Source organism: Erithacus rubecula, assembly GCF_903797595.1.
Source record: "Erithacus rubecula genome assembly, chromosome: 3".
Classification (NCBI taxonomy): domain Eukaryota; kingdom Metazoa; phylum Chordata; class Aves; order Passeriformes; family Muscicapidae; genus Erithacus; species Erithacus rubecula.
Window position 1 is genome coordinate 101,683,474 of NC_136689.1, and position 21,293 is coordinate 101,704,766.

General features: G+C 35.1%; 1 protein-coding gene across 2 annotated transcripts in view; it reads right to left on the reverse strand.

Moving 5' to 3' along the window:
* The window catches only part of ROCK1 (Rho associated coiled-coil containing protein kinase 1), a 79,325-nt gene that overhangs the window by 30,490 nt on the left and 27,542 nt on the right, over nucleotides 1-21,293 (reverse strand). For both annotated transcript variants that reach the window (XM_079301246.1, XM_079301247.1), the window contains 11 exons: nucleotides 18,100-18,181; nucleotides 14,313-14,413; nucleotides 13,363-13,500; nucleotides 11,994-12,169; nucleotides 9,207-9,291; nucleotides 7,386-7,530; nucleotides 6,971-7,109; nucleotides 6,457-6,548; nucleotides 6,116-6,275; nucleotides 3,653-3,719; nucleotides 166-254 (listed from right to left, as the gene is read on the reverse strand). In XM_079301246.1, coding sequence (XP_079157372.1) covers nucleotides 166-254; nucleotides 3,653-3,719; nucleotides 6,116-6,275; nucleotides 6,457-6,548; nucleotides 6,971-7,109; nucleotides 7,386-7,530; nucleotides 9,207-9,291; nucleotides 11,994-12,169; nucleotides 13,363-13,500; nucleotides 14,313-14,413; nucleotides 18,100-18,181 — 1,274 coding nt within the window. The remainder of the gene's footprint in view (nucleotides 1-165; nucleotides 255-3,652; nucleotides 3,720-6,115; nucleotides 6,276-6,456; nucleotides 6,549-6,970; nucleotides 7,110-7,385; nucleotides 7,531-9,206; nucleotides 9,292-11,993; nucleotides 12,170-13,362; nucleotides 13,501-14,312; nucleotides 14,414-18,099; nucleotides 18,182-21,293) is intronic.

Consider the following 21,293-nt stretch of genomic DNA (forward strand, 5'->3'; position numbering starts at 1 on the left):
CACACTCATGCAAATTTTAGCATTACTTAAACCTGTGCCTGGAACTCCCTTGGAGAACTACAACACCATTCTTAGTTTTATCCAGGTAATCCCTAAAGCAGTAACACAGAACTGAAGTGTTAGATATATTTAAATTATGTAAACAATTGAAGTTCGAAGTCTCACCTGCACTTTTGCTCCATTTCATCTTTCAACTGCATCTCATTATGTAGCTGTTCTTCTAACTCATAGATCATCTTCTGCATATTTTCCAGCTTTAAGTATATATTTGTACATGAAAGAACATGCATTAAATTTAGAAAGTTTTAAAAAGTATTTAATAATATTTAGGTCTGCTTACATTGTATCACAGCTTACTTTTTTCTACCAAAATAAGACACTTTACCTTATTAAAATGTGATGCATGTCCTTTCCTCCTTGTCCCCCCTCAATTTAATTACAAGAAGACAACAGTTTTTTTCATTTGCATGCACATGAAATTTTAGGGCATCTTCAAAATACACAGGGCTAAGCTAAATCAAATCCTTCTCGTTTTACATATATTCAGTATCTGACTAAAGATATTACTGCAAAGATATAAGAAAGCACTTTACTAAGTCTCAAATTTTTTTCCAGCATGAAACACCATGCATATTTTGCAATGTATCTTCGAATTCCCAACAAGTTCAGGAAGCAGAACCAGGCCAGTCAGTTACTGGCAATGGAGAAAAAGTGCTCTCACCATCCCCTTAGTCAGAGATCATCTTTACAGCTAAACTGTACCAAGGTTTGAAAGACAGTAACAAACTTCAGATGTTAATACAGCACATTACTGAATAGCATGCACTGTTTGCCAGCAGGATAAACTCAGAAATTAATAATTTTCATGTAGTCTCAAAATATCTTCTTTCTACTGAATAACTAGGCACAATAATCCCATTCTCACATCAAAATCCTCTGTTAACATGATGGGTGTCAGCTTTGAACAAAGGAGCTCATCAAGTCAACCTCATGTTGATTCATTATAAACTTTTCCATTGATACTGTAAGGATTTCAGCCTATTTAACTTTTATACATTTCCCTCAACTCTCCTGCATAGAGAAGCACTAGATTCCTGATCTAGACTTTCTTCAAAGCAATATTATTCAAGTGGTTCTGATGCTTTGCTTTCTTGTTTCCTGTTTTAACTCCAAAATCTCAAAAAACTTCCAAAAATTAGACATTTCAGCACTTAACAGAGCAGCTCTGGAAAACTACTTACTGGTATGACATAGAACATAACATTATGTGGATCAGACAATGCTTGTAGTTAAAAACAAGGGATGGCTTCTTAGTCTAAACTTTGAGGGAAAAGGAAGGACAATGCATTTATCTCCTTGGAACGAACCACTGGAAATAAAGCAAGAAGCAAGACAATTCAAAGGCTCTCACTTTATTAAGAAAGGACCATAGCAAATGCCCCAAAACTGAGGATAACAAAGGTTCAACATGTTTGCTCTTCCATTTCTTTTTACTCATGTTATAGCCCTTCCAGACAGGGTGCACAAAGGAACTAAATGGGATAGATGAGAAACAGGTCTAAAAAGACATCTGGCAACTGAGGCATTTGTGTGCTGACTCCTACTAGCTTGGACTGCTCTCGCATCCTCTTGCGTCTCTCTGTCTCTGCATGTTCTCACATCAGGCTGTACCCCAGGGGACCCATCTGAGCTTGCTGAGCAGTCTAATTATATCAGTAGAGACAACAGGCTTCCGGACAAAGTTCTGCACAATCTGCTATCAATAGACTAAAGAATACATCAAGAAAATCCTGAGTTACAATTAACTCAATATAAAAGACCTCCTTTAAGTTTTAGTTTGCTCTCAGTTTCCATTTTGAGTAGGAAGCAGGGGAGGAAAGGACTACAGAAAAGCCTGTCTGCAACAGAGAAGTAGAGAAAAATCCCTCTGGAACTGTCTTCTTTTTTTTTTTCTTCTTCTTTTTTCTTACTCACTACAGAGTGGCGAGTCTAATTTTGTACCCTGAACGATGAAGAAGACCCAAGATCTAGTGCAAAAGAATCAGTTAATCTCCTTTTTCTTAAAATATAAACTGTTTACAGGTGATTAGGGCAGCACTAAACCATAGCAAGCAATCAGATCTTCAAAGAGGTTTGATAAAAGAACATTGGATTCTATTTTTGCACAACATTATGGCCTAATTCTGTTAAGTTTTACACACTTGCAAAACAATTAATTTCTTGGAAATTTGTGGCACTCATGTTTCTCCCCAAAGACATTCAAAATGCAGACATCAAAATGCAGAGAGACCGGGTAGTATCTTGTGTTATATTTCCAGAACTAATTAATTTGCTAACCATATGTTAACATTACCATTTTCATTGCAGCATGTAATGACAGAAAAACAGCTGAGAAAGAACAGTGGGGGAAAATACCTTGTAGTAAAGACTTAACATTGCTTTAAACCTTCCTATACCACTCAAATTTTTCCAGACCTTCACCTCCCAAAACTGCTAAGGTCACAAGACATTTGAATATGCCTGACAATATGGACAGGACTATTGAGGATTCTTTAACTACACACTGAGTAGTATTCCACTGAGTATGCCAAGTCCATTCAGTAACTCCCTTCAAAGTCAACCAAAATCCAGCACACAGTTTTAAGTACTTTCAAATATTGGAAAGTCTGGCTTTGTTTTTTAAATTTTACTGTACCAACACAGCTTACAAGGAAAAGAAAGTGTATCAAACACATCAATATATATTAAAAATCAAGACATTTCAATTATTAAATTCAGTTGCCCGATAAAGGACATAATCAGTTCCCCTGCCCTACGCAAATTTTATCTGGGTAGTGCCATGTGCTAGTAAACCTTTTCATTGTCAGTTTAAGTGAAAAGGGAACACAAATCAGTATTTTTCCTACTCTCGAAAGAAAACAGAACAAAATACTACCAAAGTAAATCATAGTCAAAGCCAAGATCTCTTTTAGAGTTAATTGTCAATTTTTGACTATGTTTCCTTCTGGAAAGAATGTGATTTGTAAAACATCAAACCATTCTCAGGGAATGGCTCAATTTATATCAGAACTTACATAAAATTCAAGCACTCAACCAAGTCTCAAACAGTTTAGCATATCTTCCTGGAAACCTGACTGAGATGGTTTGAAATATGTAACTGGAAGAATTCCTGAGCATTTCTTGCTAGGTGAACTGCTCTAGAAATGCAGATCATCAGTGCCCCAACTCCCAACAGCTTGTGGGGAAAGCTTGTGAAGGAGCAGAGTGCCCAAGCTTGGTACATTATCTTCCACCTCCCACTGAGTTCACTGGAAGTCCAGACTCCATGGTTGCCACAAAGCTATCCAGGATCAATAAGGCACTCTAACATCACTGTACAAGCACTTTGATACTTCTAAGATAAAAACTGCAAATCCTTTTCCACAAAAAGTTGTAGCTATTTTATTCAATTCAATAACCGTTGTTATATTAAGAAGTGAAATTCTGCTTTTCCAAAAATTTTATTGGGGGGGTATACTAAAGAGCTAAAAATTATGCATTAGTTTCTCATATCTCAAACACTAAGATAATTTGAGACATTTATAACTCAATCAGTTTATGTCTATATATGCAGTAGATTTTTTATTAGGATACAATAAAGATGAAGACATACCACACTTTTGTCCACACTGGAGCCCGTTCTGTTGTCATTGGAATTTTCTGCAGGGACACCTAAATACCTGCAAAAACATGTTTAAGGTTGTATTTGAAGAGTGGTTTAAAGGCAAGATTATGAAGAAAAGATTAACATAATACAGACATCCTAAAATATAACTCCCAGATATATTGCTCCAAAATGTGGATAATCAAATAGTAACATAATCAGATTTAATCACATTTAATTGAAAAATCCAATTTATTATAAAGGTTAAAGTAGAAAGCTACAATAGAAGGCCTCCAGAAAAAAAAAGAATTTCTGCCAAATACTAAAGCAACCACTTTTCTTTTTTTTAATGACTATTAAAAAAATCTTTGCTTTCCTTAGTTACAACACTCTCATTGGCTTCAATCCCATAAATATTTACTCAGGCACTTATGTAGCAAGTAGCAGTAATGAAGCAAAATCGGCAGAGATTGTGTAACTTTCAACAAAGTTACTAAGAGTTCCACACACAAAACATTTGCCCTGAAGCCAGTGTTCTTATTTTGCGTAAATGTTTTCTAAAAATATAATAAATTTCTAATTGTAATGATTCTGGAGAGTCGGGTAAATAAATACAAATGACTGTTTTCAAATTCCTTTGGTATTTGATGTGATATTCTTGGCCTGATAACTAATCTAAAGAGAGTAAAGCATCTATTAAGTGCAGATTGCATGAGAAATAACTCTCCAACACATGAACCGAGAAAGACAGACACATCCTTTTTGTTTCATGTGCATATTTTCAGATATAAAAAAACTTCTCCAGAAGAGCAAGGAGGGTAAAATCAAAGGCATCTCCAAACCATGGTCAAATTAAACACCAAGCCAGCTTTCAGACAATCAAATGACAAAGTGGAAATGAAACAGTTTCCTATGGAAACAAGCTGGCTGTTTGGAGTACAAGAAGCCATCATATTTTACACACCAGGGTTGCTGAGCAGTAAGAATGTGATACTTAGACAGGCACAGCAGCAACTCCATCAAGTCTAGAGGAGAACTCACAAGCCAGATAAGGCTACAAATGTTCTCAGCTGGTATTCCAAAATCTGTGTTAAAATATCCAAATACAGATTTACTTTTCTTTTAACGCTTGAACTATTTTCAGTACAAGAAGAAAAAAAAGTTAGATTACAGGTTTAGTAAGCAGAAATAGTAATTTCAGATTTTTTCAAGACAATCACACCAGCAGAATATTACAGGACAAAATTCAATTCTAAGCCAGCATCATAGTTCCAGTAAGCCTACAAAGTTAGAATAGTAGCAGAGAGCAACAGAGCTCTTCAATGACAGCAAGAACGCAGACACTGAGTTCTCTAAATTCCTTATACTGTCCCCCAAAAAGGAAGATGGGGAAGGAAGAAATTATGTTATTAACAAGCTCCTAATGTGCTACTTCTTGAAAATATATTCCAAAATATTCCTGCAAGGCAAAAATTAAAACTTTTCAACGTTACAGACTAAAGATGAAACAATAGGTGAAGCTCCTGAACTGCTGAACTCAATCAAAGTGTATGGAAAGCCTGCAAGTCCTTAACTACACCTTACCATGGCAAAAAGTAACAACAAACCCAACTCTTTGCAGAGATGGAAAGAATTTCACCACAGGCTTGGAAAAGTGTTTCCTCTTCTATGTAAGGATGAAAACCAGATTTATTTCCTTTAAGATTTTCCTATCCAGAAATGCTATTAAAACAGCAGTCTCTATCTGTCAGTTCTGCTAGAAGTTTTAGCCCAGTTTAAGCTTGACTGACACCACAATTAAAAGCAGCTTTCCAAGTATTAAAAAGCTGATATTTTTGAATGTAGATATAGCTCTTCACAGGGCCTACAATAATGACTGTTGAAAGCATGAATTAATACAGCTTTAACAGATGTAATTTAAAAGTCTTTTACGCAATAGTGAAAGCCATAAAGCATCACAATCTCACTCTGTCAGTGAGATTTAAAAAAAAAGAAAAATTATGAAGCAGAAAGGAGGCAAGTAGGAAATATTTCTAAGCCAAGGTTTAATTTACCACACACTAAAACACTGATGTAAAAAGTATGGAAACTTCATATTCAGGTCAGGGACAGTAATATGCAGTAAAACAAATGGACTTTCAAACTCTGATTCATGACTCTACACACGGTTCACTGCTCTGCAGCCAGCTCTGCCTGGTAGTGGCAACAGTGGATTTTTCGTGCTTAGTTTCTGCAGCATCACTATAAAATCTTCTCCATGCAGAACAGGACACTCAACAACACAATGATATTTTAAGGTAATGATACCTAACAGTACTGGATATCATTGTTAAAGTATTAGAAGACTATAATTTTTAATATTCTGGATGTTTAATAAGTATCTGAATAGACTTAAACCTAAATATTGGTTGTTAAGAGTCAGAAACAGTGCCAACAAAGAATATACCATTAATTTGCTTTCTGCATACATACCGACGGTTGCTGTAGTATGTAAATCCTACAAAAGGAAGCTGGTTGCCCACAAATGCTTTTGGAATGGGAAATGTTTCTTCCTCTCCTTTGTCTTCTTCCAGATCATCAAAATTACTAGTGTCAATGTCACTACTTAAGTCAGGCACAACTGGTGCTACAGCTAGAAAAAATTCAAAATAGTACGATAATAATCAATATATTACTCAAGTTTCTAAGAAAATTTTGCTTGCTACAGAGTAAATAAAACTTTAAACTCCTTTAAACAAAATACACCAGTCCTTTTGCTAACATGATATATAGGTAAGGCAAACCACCATTTCTGAGAAAAGCACTATACTTACTGTCTCTGAGTGTTTCCCAAGCCCACTGATCATTTTTGAAGAAAAGGTGCCGTTTAATTTCTTCTACACCATTTCGTCCTAGCCTCACTTCCCTGTTAAAGAGTGTTTCGGTTAAACACATGAGATTCCACACATTATTCTGAAGGAAAGACTCATTTTAAAGCATGATCTAGCAACAGAGACAAAAAAATATTTCTCAAGCTAGAGTAAAACATAGACATAACTCAAAAGTTTTCATAAGAAGATCTCTATATGAGCACAGTAGCTGCAATTGACAACACAGCCCAGCTTGACTTTTTGTCTATAAGAAGCTCTGCTGATTCTGTTTCCACCATCATGGACAGCTCAGGCAATTGCCAAGTTTTTACACTGCACTCATGCCCAGGCACTAAGAATTTCTCTTCTTTTGAGCAGTTTAAAAATGCACACAGAACAAATACTTTTTTCTTTCAATATAACAAGTAATATTCTTAATAAAGGCTTATTTTCATTACGATTAAAATATAAACCTTACCTATCAGTTAAAAAGGCGCAAATGAGGTTTTTTGCCTCTTTAGAAATGTCACTGTCATCAGGGAAAGTAAGGGAGTTCTTATGGTTCATAATCTTACTGTACGTTCCAACCAAAGAATCTGCATAAAAAGGTGTATCACCTGAAAAATCAGAGCCACAAACATTAAAAAGCAGATCAAAATTATTGCAGACTTGATTTGCAATATTTGACTTACATATACAACAATGTATGCAACCAAGTGAACAAGAGGAAAGGACAAATATTCTTGGCCAGAATTTTTGTAAAATATATTCTGTAAATGCCAGGATCTGTAAACCACAGGTCATGCCAGAAAAACAATAATGTTAAAAACACGAGTGATTCTGACATGGGAGTCTAGTTAAGTAGTGCAGTCAATTCTGATGATCCTACTCACCCACGAGCATCTCATACAAGAAGACTCCAACTGACCACCAGTCACATTCCCGCCCATAGTAACCATCCCCTCCCTGGGACTTCAATACTTCAGGAGAGATGTAGTCTGGTGTTCCCACAGCCGTGTCACATCGTACCATTCCTTCCTACAAAGGAGAGGCCCAAATATAAGATCCAAAATTGCCATTAAGTTCCATGAGCTTATGCAGCCTAAGCAACATCAACAGATGCACATCAAATTTTGTCAACAAACACTCCTTTTAATTACTTTTTTTTTTGAGGTGTAAACTGCTAAAGCCAGAACAAAGCGCTAGATCTGTCAAACACAATAGAAGTTACTTTAAAAATCTCAATATCCAAGAAGTGATCAGAATTGCATCTAGCCCTGCACACACCACACAGTCACTCATGCCAGTATAAATGTGTCACTTGCTGACAAGATGTACTGTAAACACTGAAAGCTCCTCTGTTAGTATAAATGAGTCAACATCAGGAATTTTGATAACAGGAACAGCTGAACTGCAAGTTTTTGGCCTCTGACTCAATATACTGAATGCTAGGAAGACTCAAGGTAGATAATGCTTTGAAAAACTATGTAGAGAGACTTCAAAAGAAGTAACAGGTGTGAAGAACATTTGATGTTCCTCACACCCCTGAGAAAGGGCTGGCAGAAGAGAGATTAGTCACTCTGGAGCTGTCATCCAGAATGCTGAAGGTGTAACCATAGGCCCTTTCCCAGTGCCATTCAGACACTTCTGAAATAATCCTATGCCATTCCTAAAAATGGATAATTGGAAAAGTTTGCATAAAAATACATAACTAAGCAAATAAATATTAATCTGTGCTGCATATGCCGCAAATCCTACATTCAGCTCCTATGCTGAGCAGTTTTCCTTCTAGAAAGAAACCTTTCTTTTTCAAAAGACTAGAGGAACCAAGACTAGCTCAAGACTACTAGGATTTTAACACATAACCTGCCCTGGGTTCGCATTGGTGCCTTTTATTCAGCAGCTAAGTACAGTAATTTATTCAAATCTCCTGGAATATGATGAGAACATATTGTACCTATTACAACAATTCTACTAAGTAACACGTATTTCAGATTTTCACAATATGTTTTCCTCAAATACATGCACAAGCTGACACAAACCCAGTCAGTTTTGTGTTGGGAACAATGGTGCTACACAGTACATGAACACTGCCGCAACACATTTTCTTTAATGATTTCAGAATACTTTTTTTTTTTAATAAATAATTCTATTACACCTGTTTCCTTCAGATTTGTCTTTATGCTATGTGAGCAACAGTCAATAAGTACAACTGGTACCCAGCAACTGGCACATCAGATTTGATTCTTTGATTCTAAAAAACATTGGTTTTTAGAATTGATTCTAAATTGATTCTATAAATTGATTCTAAAAATCATCTCCTTTCTTCACACCAACTTTTCATACCAAAAGACTTAAAGAAATAACCCTGAGCATCTAGAGACAATCAAAGGCTTGACTTCAGAAAGTTTGTCTAGAAAACAGTACTCGAAGAACCATTCTTGCACTTTACATTGTCACTGAATAAGATGCATGAATCACAGAATCATAGAATGATTTGGGTTGGAAGTGACCTTTAGGATCATCTAGTTCCTTTCACTAGGCCATGAAAAACAGTAAGGGAACAGAGTGAAACTTTACACTCTTCTCATCTAGCTTAAAACCTTTCGGTATCTTTTCTTTTCACTTTTAATGATGTTTTCCTTTCACAAACAGAAAAGTGAGATTACAGAAAATAATTTAAAAAAACCAGAAAGTGAATTAAACATGTTTACCTTGTTCATCTTCATACAAGTACCAAAATCTGCTAATTTTAAATGACCGGCTTTATCTAGCAGCATATTGTCAGGCTTCACATCTCTGAAAGAAGAAAAATACATATTTAAGAAGTAAAAATACAATTTAATTGATTTAACTTAAGAAAACAATAGAAGTCAACTGTTTGCAGATGCAACATGGCATGGAAAAACAGCAACATTAAAGCACTACTATTACCTCAATTTTTTTCTGCTTTCTTTAAGTATCATGACCAACACAGACTGCTGAACTACAATATTTTTGAAAAGTAGAACACATGTGAGAATACACATACTGAAGTCATCACATTTAATAGATCTGGACACTGATCTTGAACCTCAGGTTCCTAAAAAACACTCACTGGTTACATCAAACAGGCATTGGAAACCTTTTCTGTACCACTTCTATTTCAAGGGAACAACTGTATGTCATTTTCAAAATTCTATTATTGTGAATAAATATTTTCCCATGACTCAAGAGAAGTATTTACTTATACCACTCTCCACCAAGTACTTTCACTAGAGAAATTTTCATAAAGTAATGGTAAAGTGCAGCATGTTGATGTCACTGAACATACTGAAGCAGAACAGCAGTAAGAAATAGTAAAACAGCATAATACAAATTTCAGAGACCTCAAAGGAGAACTCTGGTCATAACTGCCAGATGAAATGTAGTGAAAATATAACAGTACATTCACAGAATAATTTTGGTTGGGAGGGATTTTTCCAAGACTCTCAGTTAGCTGCCTGATCAAAGTATAGCTACAAAGTCAGATTCAACTTCAAAGTTACATTAGGTTACTCAGGGTCAAACCCAGGCAAGTTTTCTTTTTTTGAGAATGAAGAATCCATAACCTTTCTCTTGTACTGTTTGACCTCCCTCACAGTGCAAAAAACAACTCCTAATGAACATCTAGGTATTCCCCTGCTGCAACTTGTGTCATCCATTGCCTTTCATCTTTTCACCATAGAACTTCAAGTCTGGTCGACCTTTTTTATCAACTCCTGCCTGAGCACTGTTCACATTATAAACAGACAGAGCTGATCCTGGTATCAAACCTCTGGGGAACCACTGGCAGCTGTCTGTTGCTGGACAGCACAATCTACTCAAAGAGTATCTAGACAGTTCTACCTGTTCAAATTGTACTTTTCTAACCCAGCTGCATCTACAGCCTTGCTAAAGTCAAAACAAACATACTCTGCCTCATCAGTGAAGCCCATCACGTCAGCACAGAAGGTAATTAGTTTGGAAATGCATGCATTATCCTCCATAAATCCATGCAGGCTGCTCACAATCACCTTGCCATCCACATGCTCAGAAACGGTTTCCTGATTATTTAATCCGACTGCCCTTAGGCTGGTTAGCCTTCAGTTCTTCTGACTCTCTCCTCCCAGCCCTTCTTGGAGCAAGGCAGATGTGCCATTTTGTCCTTCCAGTCATGAGGAATCTCCTAATTCCCACACCCTTTTCAAGGTGACAGAGCAGTACCATAAGGCTGCTTGGCAGCTCCCTCACCACCCACAGCATGTCCCACCGTGTGCCCCAGACATGTGCACGTGCAGTTTGCACAACTGGGACTCAGCTTGATCTTCTCTGCCAGAGCAATGCTTTCCTATCCTAAGCTGGGCACAGGACCTGACAGGCCTAAAGCAGAACTTATCAATGAAGGCTGGGGAAAGGCAGCAGTCTCAGCCATTCCCATGTCCCTTGTCACTCATTAAGCAGTATGCCCATTCATCAGAGTTGAACAGATTAACTACAGCGTAAGACAAATTCCAAAAAATCTCCTGGTGTCAAAATAATCTAAATTTTCTTGAAAAAAACTCTGTGCTGCTGGCATCTTCTAATGCCTGCTTTCTAAAGCTTGCAATACACACGTATAAATGGTTCACTCAGCCAGATAATTTACCCATTACATGCAGCATAGCTACATAATTAATGATGCTCTAGATCCTACTCAAGCAATGGATTAGTAGTTTCTTTTGCTTCGTGTTTGCTTTTTTTTTTGCAAAAGCTTACATGTTAACAACTAATCTTGTGACCAAATCACAATCTGAAAATATATACTATAGTATATACTCAAATTCTTCCTGTATTCTCTGTTGAAAAAATTATTCTTCTGCTCCTAGTTAATATAATTAGAAGCTAGAAACAGATACAAGTTCAAATATCAAAAAGAAAACTTCTCAACCTATCAGAGAATAGACTGCATTTCACTTTAGGGCAAGTACATCATGCGAAACTAATCCAAGTCCCTTTTCTCTGTATCTTAATATTCCATCTTGCCCCTCACAAGAAAACATATGGCTAGGAGATTTTCCTCACACTGTTCACAGATTCTTTTTTAATGGGTCACTGAGGCTTCAAATGTCTAGCAGAGAATTAATTCCTAACAGTGGACACTACTGTGATCAAATTCCCTAAACAGCTTTTTCTAATCAAAAGAAAAGAACCACTCTGGAGCCAACATGCTCATACCATTTTTATTCTTGTATCTTCTTGGTAATGTGAGAATTTTATTTCTCAATAAAAATTTATTTTATTTTATATATACTGAGGAACATCAGCCTGTTGAAAACCTTCACCTTGAGAATATCACCTCAGACTTCCAGTTTCTGATGGCAACAACTTTTCAATTTGTAGGATGGAATAATTATGGAATAACAATAAAGAAGTAATATTTTGAATTCTAAAACTGCCTAAATTAAAGTAATTCTGGCAGCATCAGTAATAGACAATCTATGTAACATCTTTTTCTTTCTCACCTGTGTATAAAACCCATTGAGTGAATTGCATCTAATGCAAGTACAACTTCAGCAGTATAAAATCTTGCCCATTTCTCTGGAACATCATAGTTACTCATTAAATTCACAAGGTCCCCACCAGGCATGTATTCCATCACCATGTAAAGGTAACGATCATCTTGGAATGCATAAAATAACTGCAAAAAAGCAAAAAGAAAAAATAAGCCACTTAATGTTCCAGTTGCCTTTAATATTATGCTTGTAGGCAAAACAAAGGTATTTCTGTGCAAGCTGATTTCCAAAGTAACAGAATAACAATAACAACAGTAACAATAACTGCAGCAGCTCTGCATCATTCAGCAAACTCCTAAAAAGAAGTTAACCTCTAGAGCAAATTTTAGCCAGATCATCCATCCCTTCATATTACCCTGGAAGAAGCAGAGTGCTGGTTACAAATTAAGATTAGTGAATTTGGTGCAATAAATATTGAGACCATTTCATAGAATGATCAATACATTTAGACAAAATATTTTTCTCACCGGGATGTTAGTTGACCTATATGCAAAGATGAAACTACTCTGTTGCAAACATCTGCCTAATTCTACTTGTATGATCACTATATGTTTATATTTCTATTGTCAACATTGATTTATTAGATAGAAAATGAGCCTAAACTTTAAACAATAAAAATATTTCCCTTAAAGACGTCAGCCTTCTGTTCAACATGAGTAGTGCAAGCAGATTTTTCTTTACTTAAAATTGTATGAAATTCCTAAGTTTTATTCTGAACAATCACACTCAAATAGTAAAGCAGTTACCCATTTGACTTGGGTAAATCTTGAACAAGTTTGCATAATTCCAACATAACAGAGGAATTTATATGCTTAAGGGTAAGAACATTTTAAATTAACAAGCTGACATGTGCACACACAGTGCTCAATGATTGGTTCAGGCATGCTCCTTAGAACTTCAAAGGCAGCAGTACCTCCCAAAAAACTGTCAGTGACAACACTGAAATAGGGAAAAAATAACCAGAGCAGGCATAATTTACAAAGATACACACAGAAATTAGAATATGCAGAAGCTCTGTCTTAAGTATGTCTTTTTGGTATGCAGGATGATTCAAATAACTACTACAGAGCAGATGCACCAATATATATCTAGCAAAGAGTTAATAGTAAACAGAACAGTTTATCTTGTAAATGTGACAAAACACAGTTTGAAGCAAGTGTGATACCTGCTCTTTTGTACAGCATTCTTTATCTTAGTCATGTATTCTCTAACAGTCCAAAAAAGCAAAAGAGACTTCGAAACATATAATTCCAAGTCATGAAGTGTTGCAACCAAACTATTCCATAATGCCAATATTTTAAAAGTAATATCACTTTACCTGAACAACCCAGGGACTATTAGCAAAAGCCATAATATCCCTTTCTTCCCAGAAGAATGCAGAATCAGATCTTTTTATCATCTCAAATTTGCTCAGAAGTTTCATAGCATACACTCTCCTTGAGGATTTATGCCTTACCTGTGAAGACAAACGTGACATATGGAACATATTCATTTGCCATATTACCACATGAAGAACACCACTGAGAACATTACTTTTCCTGCTTAACCATTTAAGACATTACTATAAATCTTTACATTACTATAATGGATTATAATATGTACATTCAGAAAATAATTACATGGGACAATGCACTACTTTTAAAATACTTCCTAGAATTTTCAACACAGAAGTCCAAAGGCATATGAGTCACATAATTTTCATGTATGTGCCCTTAAAAGGACAAATATTGGCAGTTAATGTTGTTAAATATCATAAAGTTAAAACTATAAGCATTTTCCAGAGTTCATTAGCAGATGTGTATACTTGCAGCTTTATTTCCATCTTCTCCTACCAACTCTCGATTAAATAAAGCAGGATTAACCAGCCTGGCTGCTAACCTATCACAAACAACACACAGCTCTCATCTGTGAGAACTATGTCCACAAAAATCTGGTGTAGTCCCTGAACTGGCAGAAACTCTTCTAGGCCTTAAGACTTCTTCAAGTGTCCATGTAAACAGTGGTAAAGGCTAATTTTCCTGATTATGAGGAATACACATTCCACTTTAAGAGAGAAGACTGCAATAAAAAACAAGTTCTTGTGCACTCAGACACGGCTGAAATAGGACATTTTCAGAAACATTCTCATAAAATATAAAGGAATAAAATTCTACTGAGCCAAAGGCTTTAATGTCTAAGACTGCATCTTGTGAACACTCCATTGAATAACAGATACATGAGCAAACACTACAGAATATGTTCAAATGTACAAACAGAAACTTAACTTACCAACTGAACCTCCCCAAATGCCCCTCTACCGATCACCTTCACCACCTCATAATCTTCAGCTTTCATCCGCAGATCTCTCATTTTATTTACTGTGTCTTTATCTACATAGAACAAAATTCACATTTCATATATAGTCAACTTAATTGAACCCATTTGTCTAACTTCAATTTTTCATAGTTTTTAGGAGAAGTGCTGCTCAAAGAACCTACCTTCCCATTGAAAAATTCTCTGCAAAGAATGCATGACCTTATTCTCATAACCACAGCTTCCAAAACCTGATATAACCTAATGCAATGACTCTATGTACAATCCTATCACAGGAGATCTTAATTTAGGAATTTCTTAAAAATAATTACCTGCCAAAAAAAAAACCTATGCAAAAATTTCATATCCAGCATGATCCTGCTTGCAAGTTGACCTGTATAAAAACATCTCCTTTATTATTTATTTATTATTATTTATTTTTGAATAAATATGCAACACAACTGGGAAAGTGTATGACAAAATACATTACCAGACACTTGAAAAAATATTTTTTTAAAAACTTTTGCTTTTCTGCACTTTCATGATTCCTAATACTCAAAAAAGTAGATTTTAATTTAAAACATGCAGTGGGAATCATTGCAATTATTTATATAAACCTGTCATTCTATAAACTAGAATAATTTACAAACTCCCAGTGGGCAGATATTCTAATTCCAAATTTGGTAAAAGATTAAAACAGTCTATTTTAATCCATGTGGGTCAACACTGGCATGAGACTACGTAGAAAAGCTTCATGCCTCAGTATTTCTAAAAGCCAGGAAGTTCTACTAAAACAGATATGCTTCTAATAAAAAAAATTTGCAATGGCATTTTATTTTCAAAAATAATATTCTAGGCCTAAAAGCAAAGTTTAGAGAGAAGTAAGGACATGGAAAGAAAAAGGAGGAGAAATAAAATATTTTAAGTTCATATGTTAAAAATTGATGAAGCAGTTGACAAAAAATTATCATTAGATTTCTACCTACACAGGCCACAATCTAAAACAAAAGTAGTTCTTCTACAATACAAATTCAATAAGATTTTATTACTTCAAGAGGAACAAACATAGTTCTGTTTGAATAAATCCTCTGCAGCATTACCATCTAATGTAAATCAACCATTTACATTGCAGCATAACATAGGCTGACTCTGGGAAATTATAGCAAAATTCTAAATTCTGACAAATTCTTTCACACAGGGAACAAAATACTCAGTAGTTCCAACAAATAATGCATTGCCTTATTTGCCCTGGTGACAACTGGCTTACAGAAGAGGAGGAGCAAGACTGCACAGAACTAATATGCAGCAATTTTCATGACAGCAATTTTCTAGCCATTGTTAACTTCCTGCCTAGTAATCTCACAACAGGAAGTTCACCTCTTCTGAATGAAAAAGACCAAGCACAATATTAATCCTTTAAATGGTATTCAATCACAAGCCCTGTCTATGAACAAAGGAGAATTAATGTAAAGACATCTGAAAAGCAACCCAAGCTAAGGATTTTAAAATAATGTAAGCCAAGCTTGTGATCAGTTGCAAATTGAAATTTATTGCTTGAGATACATACTAACACTCAGTTATCTTTGGTCAACATGTTACAATAGCAACAGTGTTGGAAATTCTAAGTGTTCATATTCTAAGATTTGCTAAACAAGGTTTATCACTGTACTTCAACAGGCAGCTCCTTATCTCCCAGGACCAGTGGGAGCTTATGCTGTGTGAACAGCTGGGGTGGCTCCCATGGCAAAATCACCCTCTCCAACTTGCCCTGAACTTTGGTATTAGGTTTAGACGTTGTCTGGAAATAAAATGAGTCACCACTGCAAAGCAGGGCTCTCAGATACCTCAAATACTCATTTCTTTATTTTTGTAATCCTATATGGTAGAGAAACAATAAGGTTCTACCTTTCCAAAAATCATCCTCACAACCTCAGCCAGTAGATGCAGCTTTTGGAGGCTTCACAAATAGACAATTAGAGAGAAGTAAAGAGCCAATAAGGCAATCAGTGTATATAATAAAGGAAGGAGACTCCCATTTAATTTGCCATCTAGAAATTTATTTTAAGTTTCTGCAATAACGTTGCAAATAAGGAAGGTAATACTGTAAAAAGATTTTAAACAATCTCCTAAAAAATTAAATCAACATGAAAATGTCCTTTTTTTAATAGAAGTTCAAGGCAAACTAGTCTTCATAGTTCCCTCTAAGGCCACTATTCACATATCCACAGCTTGTTTTCATATTTCAGCAAACACTGCAAGTTAATGTTTCAAAGGCAGCTTGAAGGGAACTACTGTGTTCTGTTCTCCCCCTTCCCATTACTTCAGGTCACATCTTACACAGTACATAATTTATACTGAAAAGATATTCATTATCAGGTTGTAAATGTAAAAGTTTTGTTTCACTCAGCCCCAATTGCAGAAGTGAAGCTTTTTGAGACTCACTAATGATTTCACTACTCATAAAAAGTACATTCAAATTATCTGTTGCAATGAGTATTTCCTTTGCCTGATATAACTTCTCTTTTCTCCACGAGTTTCACCACACCTTCTCAGTAAATAACTGAGTATACAAAATGTACATGTAACTCAGCATATGGTATTAATACAGTCTGAACTGTGAGAAGTTAAACAGAGCACTTGAGCTTAGGCTTTCAGTAACCAGCTTACATGCAAGTGAGCCATCAACCAGATCTAGTGGACTCAAATATTCACACAAATGGAGATTAATGTAAAAGCACCACCACAAATTTGCCACCACAGGTTACACACAGTTGCACCCAACAAACCATTTGAAAACACAGTGGAAACAAAACAAACAAAAAAAAAAACCACATAAATTTCAGAGCAAAGACAAAAATTATTTTAGTCAAATTACTTTATATTTACCACCATAAAAAATTATTATAGAATTCGATTGAATAGCTTAACCCTATAAAAATCTACTAGCATTAGCTTAATTTCAAGTTTTGCCCATTTAATCTACAAGCAGAAGCAAATCTTCAATCAGCAAACATTTTTGCGACAATGTTCAGAATTGTCAGTTTGGTAGCCCTCAGAAAAGTTTTGATTCATAAATGCCTTTTTGGGGTTTTCTTTGTTTGCATTTTGGTTTTTTTGCAAATTATGAATATTATGGAACTATTATTTCTATTAAAAAATCAACTTTTATTACTTTAAAATGTTATTATAGAGTATAATATGCAGGAAATCAGCTAGTGGAAAAACACAGAGTAAATGCAGAGAATTCTGCAGACACATCAGCTGCATACACAAGTAAATGCATCAGCTATGCAGTATAAGATTTTCATGAAAAGAGACCTTTTATACTAAAAATCCCCAAAGCTTACAAAATACATGCTTCAGTCTGTTAGTGAACAAAAATGAAACATGATTCCATGACATTATATATTATGCCATTTTACTGTTAATTGTTTATGATATCTTAGTACATGAAATTAGAAAATAAGTTGTAGGAATCCAGGGAGCTGCTCTAACAAAGACAAGAGGCCTTTCTCTTAAAAGGCTCTGTGCCACTGCAGACAAGGCCATTTACAGGGCAACAGATTGGACATTCAGTTGCTGGGGATGAGATTTGCATAGGCAGCTGTCACTTCCCAGTGGGAAATAAATATAATAAGACACTTGCACCCAAAAACTTAATGTACCCCAAATCCCTAGCTGCCTTTCAAAGAGCTAGAACAGGTGTTTTCTTTTTGATATTACATACTTCTGTTATTTAGTAAATTAAACATTAAATACTTACACCTGTTTAAGAAGTTATCAATGTTCTTGTTTTTTCTTAAGGCAGGAAAATCCAAGTCATACACCAAAGCATCTAATCCATCCTGAAAACAAACAAAACAAAACAATAAGCAAAATTAAGTATCTGGAAAAATAATTACACATGCTGCTAACAGAAGAGCCAAGATAAAAACCCAGTTGCCCTTATCAATCTTTCATGCAAATGAAATCATTCACATTCATTTAATGACTATTAGCAGTTACATGAAACAGCTGTTACTCCTTCACTTCCATGGGACACGTCAAAATTTAATTCCATATACTTCTATGTATCATTAATTACCTTAATTAGCTCCACACTTACATGAAAATAATTACTTTTTCAAAATACAAAAAAGAAGATATAGTAGTTTTAATGAAGTTCAGTAATATTAAAAATTAACAATGCATCACATAGCAGGCAATTAAACATGAAATGGTAACTGGCAAATAGGACAATGATGGTAATTTAATTCTCAGAATCAAATCCCTCCATTTTATCCACTGAATTCAGTGTGAATTCTCATGAACAAGATGTTGGCTTTATACATTCCAACTTAAATCTAGAAGCAAACAGCCACAAGCCCATCTGGCACTACTACCACAGCATACATCCCTATAAACAACAGCAAACCAAAACATCCTCAAAAAACCCAGCAAAAAAAATTCAACAAAGAAGGAGACAGTTTTAAGGTCTCACTAAGTGCTATGAACTTTGTGACTTAAAGTTTAAGTCTACGTTTTTCACTAGGTATAAATGACTCCTCAGTGGATAGGATCTTCTTAGAGGAAAAACTAAACCCAGTGTTTTGGCTGAAAACTACAGATATGGTTTCCACTGAAAAATGATTCAGCCTTCTAGGGAATTATGTAACAAAGAATCAAAGAGCATTAGGGAGTCCTCTCTCTCAGGTAAGTATTGTGTAAGTGACAACTGCAAAAAGCTGAGACAAATGTCTTAAAATACAAATTGATAGATGTTACCAAAGCATGACAGACATGTACTGCTATTTACTTGTCCATTCATAGCTAGGTGTTTATGTTACTATTTGTAACCTGTTTGGAGTGAGATTATTAGACCAGACATATCTTTGATCTGATCAGTTCAGATCTGACTAGACCTAATTTGATTGCTTTCAGCTTTTAAAAGGATTTTTCTATCCTTTTTTCAGGATTGAAAACTGATCCATCAGTCTTTGCTAAGTATATCAAGTAACTGTGCCTGAACAAAAGCCAGAGCATAAGCTTTTTGAAAGCTTATTTTCCAGGAACATATAGTTGAGAACACATTTGATTTAGACTGAAATATTAGTCTTTGATCTTTCACTTCAAATTCAAATCTATTTTTCACCTAAGTCTTTAGGACTGACTTTTAACTATAAAAAATCCCAAGTGAAATCAATATCAAAAATATTTCTTGGCTTGCAGTCCTCACTTTTAAAGTATGTGAGATAGAAATTATTTACTCCAGATACAATAATAAGCAGTAAAATAATGCTAGAATTTGAAAACAGGTAGCTGCAAGGATAATCAGAATTACTTTAAAGGCCGGATATCACTAAAATTGGCAATTTCATAAAAACATTCCTTTTTTAAGCTACCTCTGCATATAGTGGCTCATTTTGAACTAAGAAATGTTAAAATGAAAATTATACAAATCAAGAAAATCATCACAGTATTTCACTTCTCTAAAATAAATTCAGGTTTTGCATCTTGTGTATTAAAGGACCATCTTTCTGGACTGACACTGATGATGAAAAGGGAAAGCAAATAGCAAGGAAACAACATTTAATGGGTGAGTAGTAAAAATAAGAGACTAAGAGGCCAACAACAATTTGGACTCAAGACAGATGCAGAAATAACTCTATGCAGGCAGGGTACCTGTAACTTCATGAGAAATACTTTGCAAACTACTAAAAGATACCTTTGCTAAAGGTACATGGTAAATATCCAGGAAATCCAGGAAAAAAATTAAATTCTTTGGTTCTGTTGAATAAATTCAACAGAGAACTATGATAGCTGATTGCACAGCAGTACAAAGGCCACCAGTAGCTTCTGTGCATTTATCTTCATGCTGTGTTAAACAGTAGGAAAACACCAGCCAGGAGGCTATTGGGTCCCATCCAGTGATTTTTAAAAGCAAATTAGAGATGGCAGTGAACTGGCAAAATTTGGGGTTCAATCTGCCATGAAGCTTTCAAATCTGTAGAGTCAAGGTTTTGTCCAGGTTCACAGTTAACACAAAACTTCTACACACCAAGCAGAAGCACAAAATTCTCAAATCCTGGCTGGGTCTGGAGTTGTGCAATTATCTGTTGCAATTCAGGACTTGCATCAAAAGCCAAAGTTCAGTCTTTATAGGAAGGGAGATTTTAAACACTGAATACAAAATACAGGAAAAAATGGAAATATGTATGAATTCATAACATCAATCTTACTTTTACATGATACTTCTTCTTTCAAACTATTAAAATAAAAGCCCATGCCAAAAGAAGCATAAAGTGTCATAGTTTCCTTGGTTTCTCAGGCATGTTAGGTATTTTGTTGTGTTATTTTTAAAAGTTTTAATTTAAAGATGGAGAAAAGCATACAAATTCACTTTTAACAGGCAAAAGCAAATTTCAATACTGTTTAATTCAGAATTCACCATGTACAATGTTCCCTGTCCTGTTCTTCACCTTCCAGTTCTTAAATATGAGCTCTATCAATTAAAATACTTGACTAAAAATCTCTGAAATACAGATTCAAGCTACTGATCTCCCATTCATTTCAAATCATATTTCAAGATCATGCAAACAACATCTAAGGAAGCTACCTGCCAAGAATTGTTTATTTAAAAGGCTCTTCAAGAATCAGCTCACCTTCACTACAGTATCCAGAGAATAAACTATCCTGGTTCAAAACTTCCTTTTAAAAAAGGTAAGGATGGATGATATTCTATAACTAAGAGACCTGAAAATCCTTAAGTCTCAAAATAATTATTTTCTTCGACTGAAGTTTTTGAATTAAAAAAACCAGCTTGTTATTATTTTAGTATGAGACTGCAAATGCAAGACTAAGCTTGATGTAATTTTATGGAAGCATAATTAACAGAAGTAAAATATTTGGGATACCTAGCATATAACATAAAACAGCCTATTTGACTTACATTAGCTAAAGCAGAACAACTTCAAACAC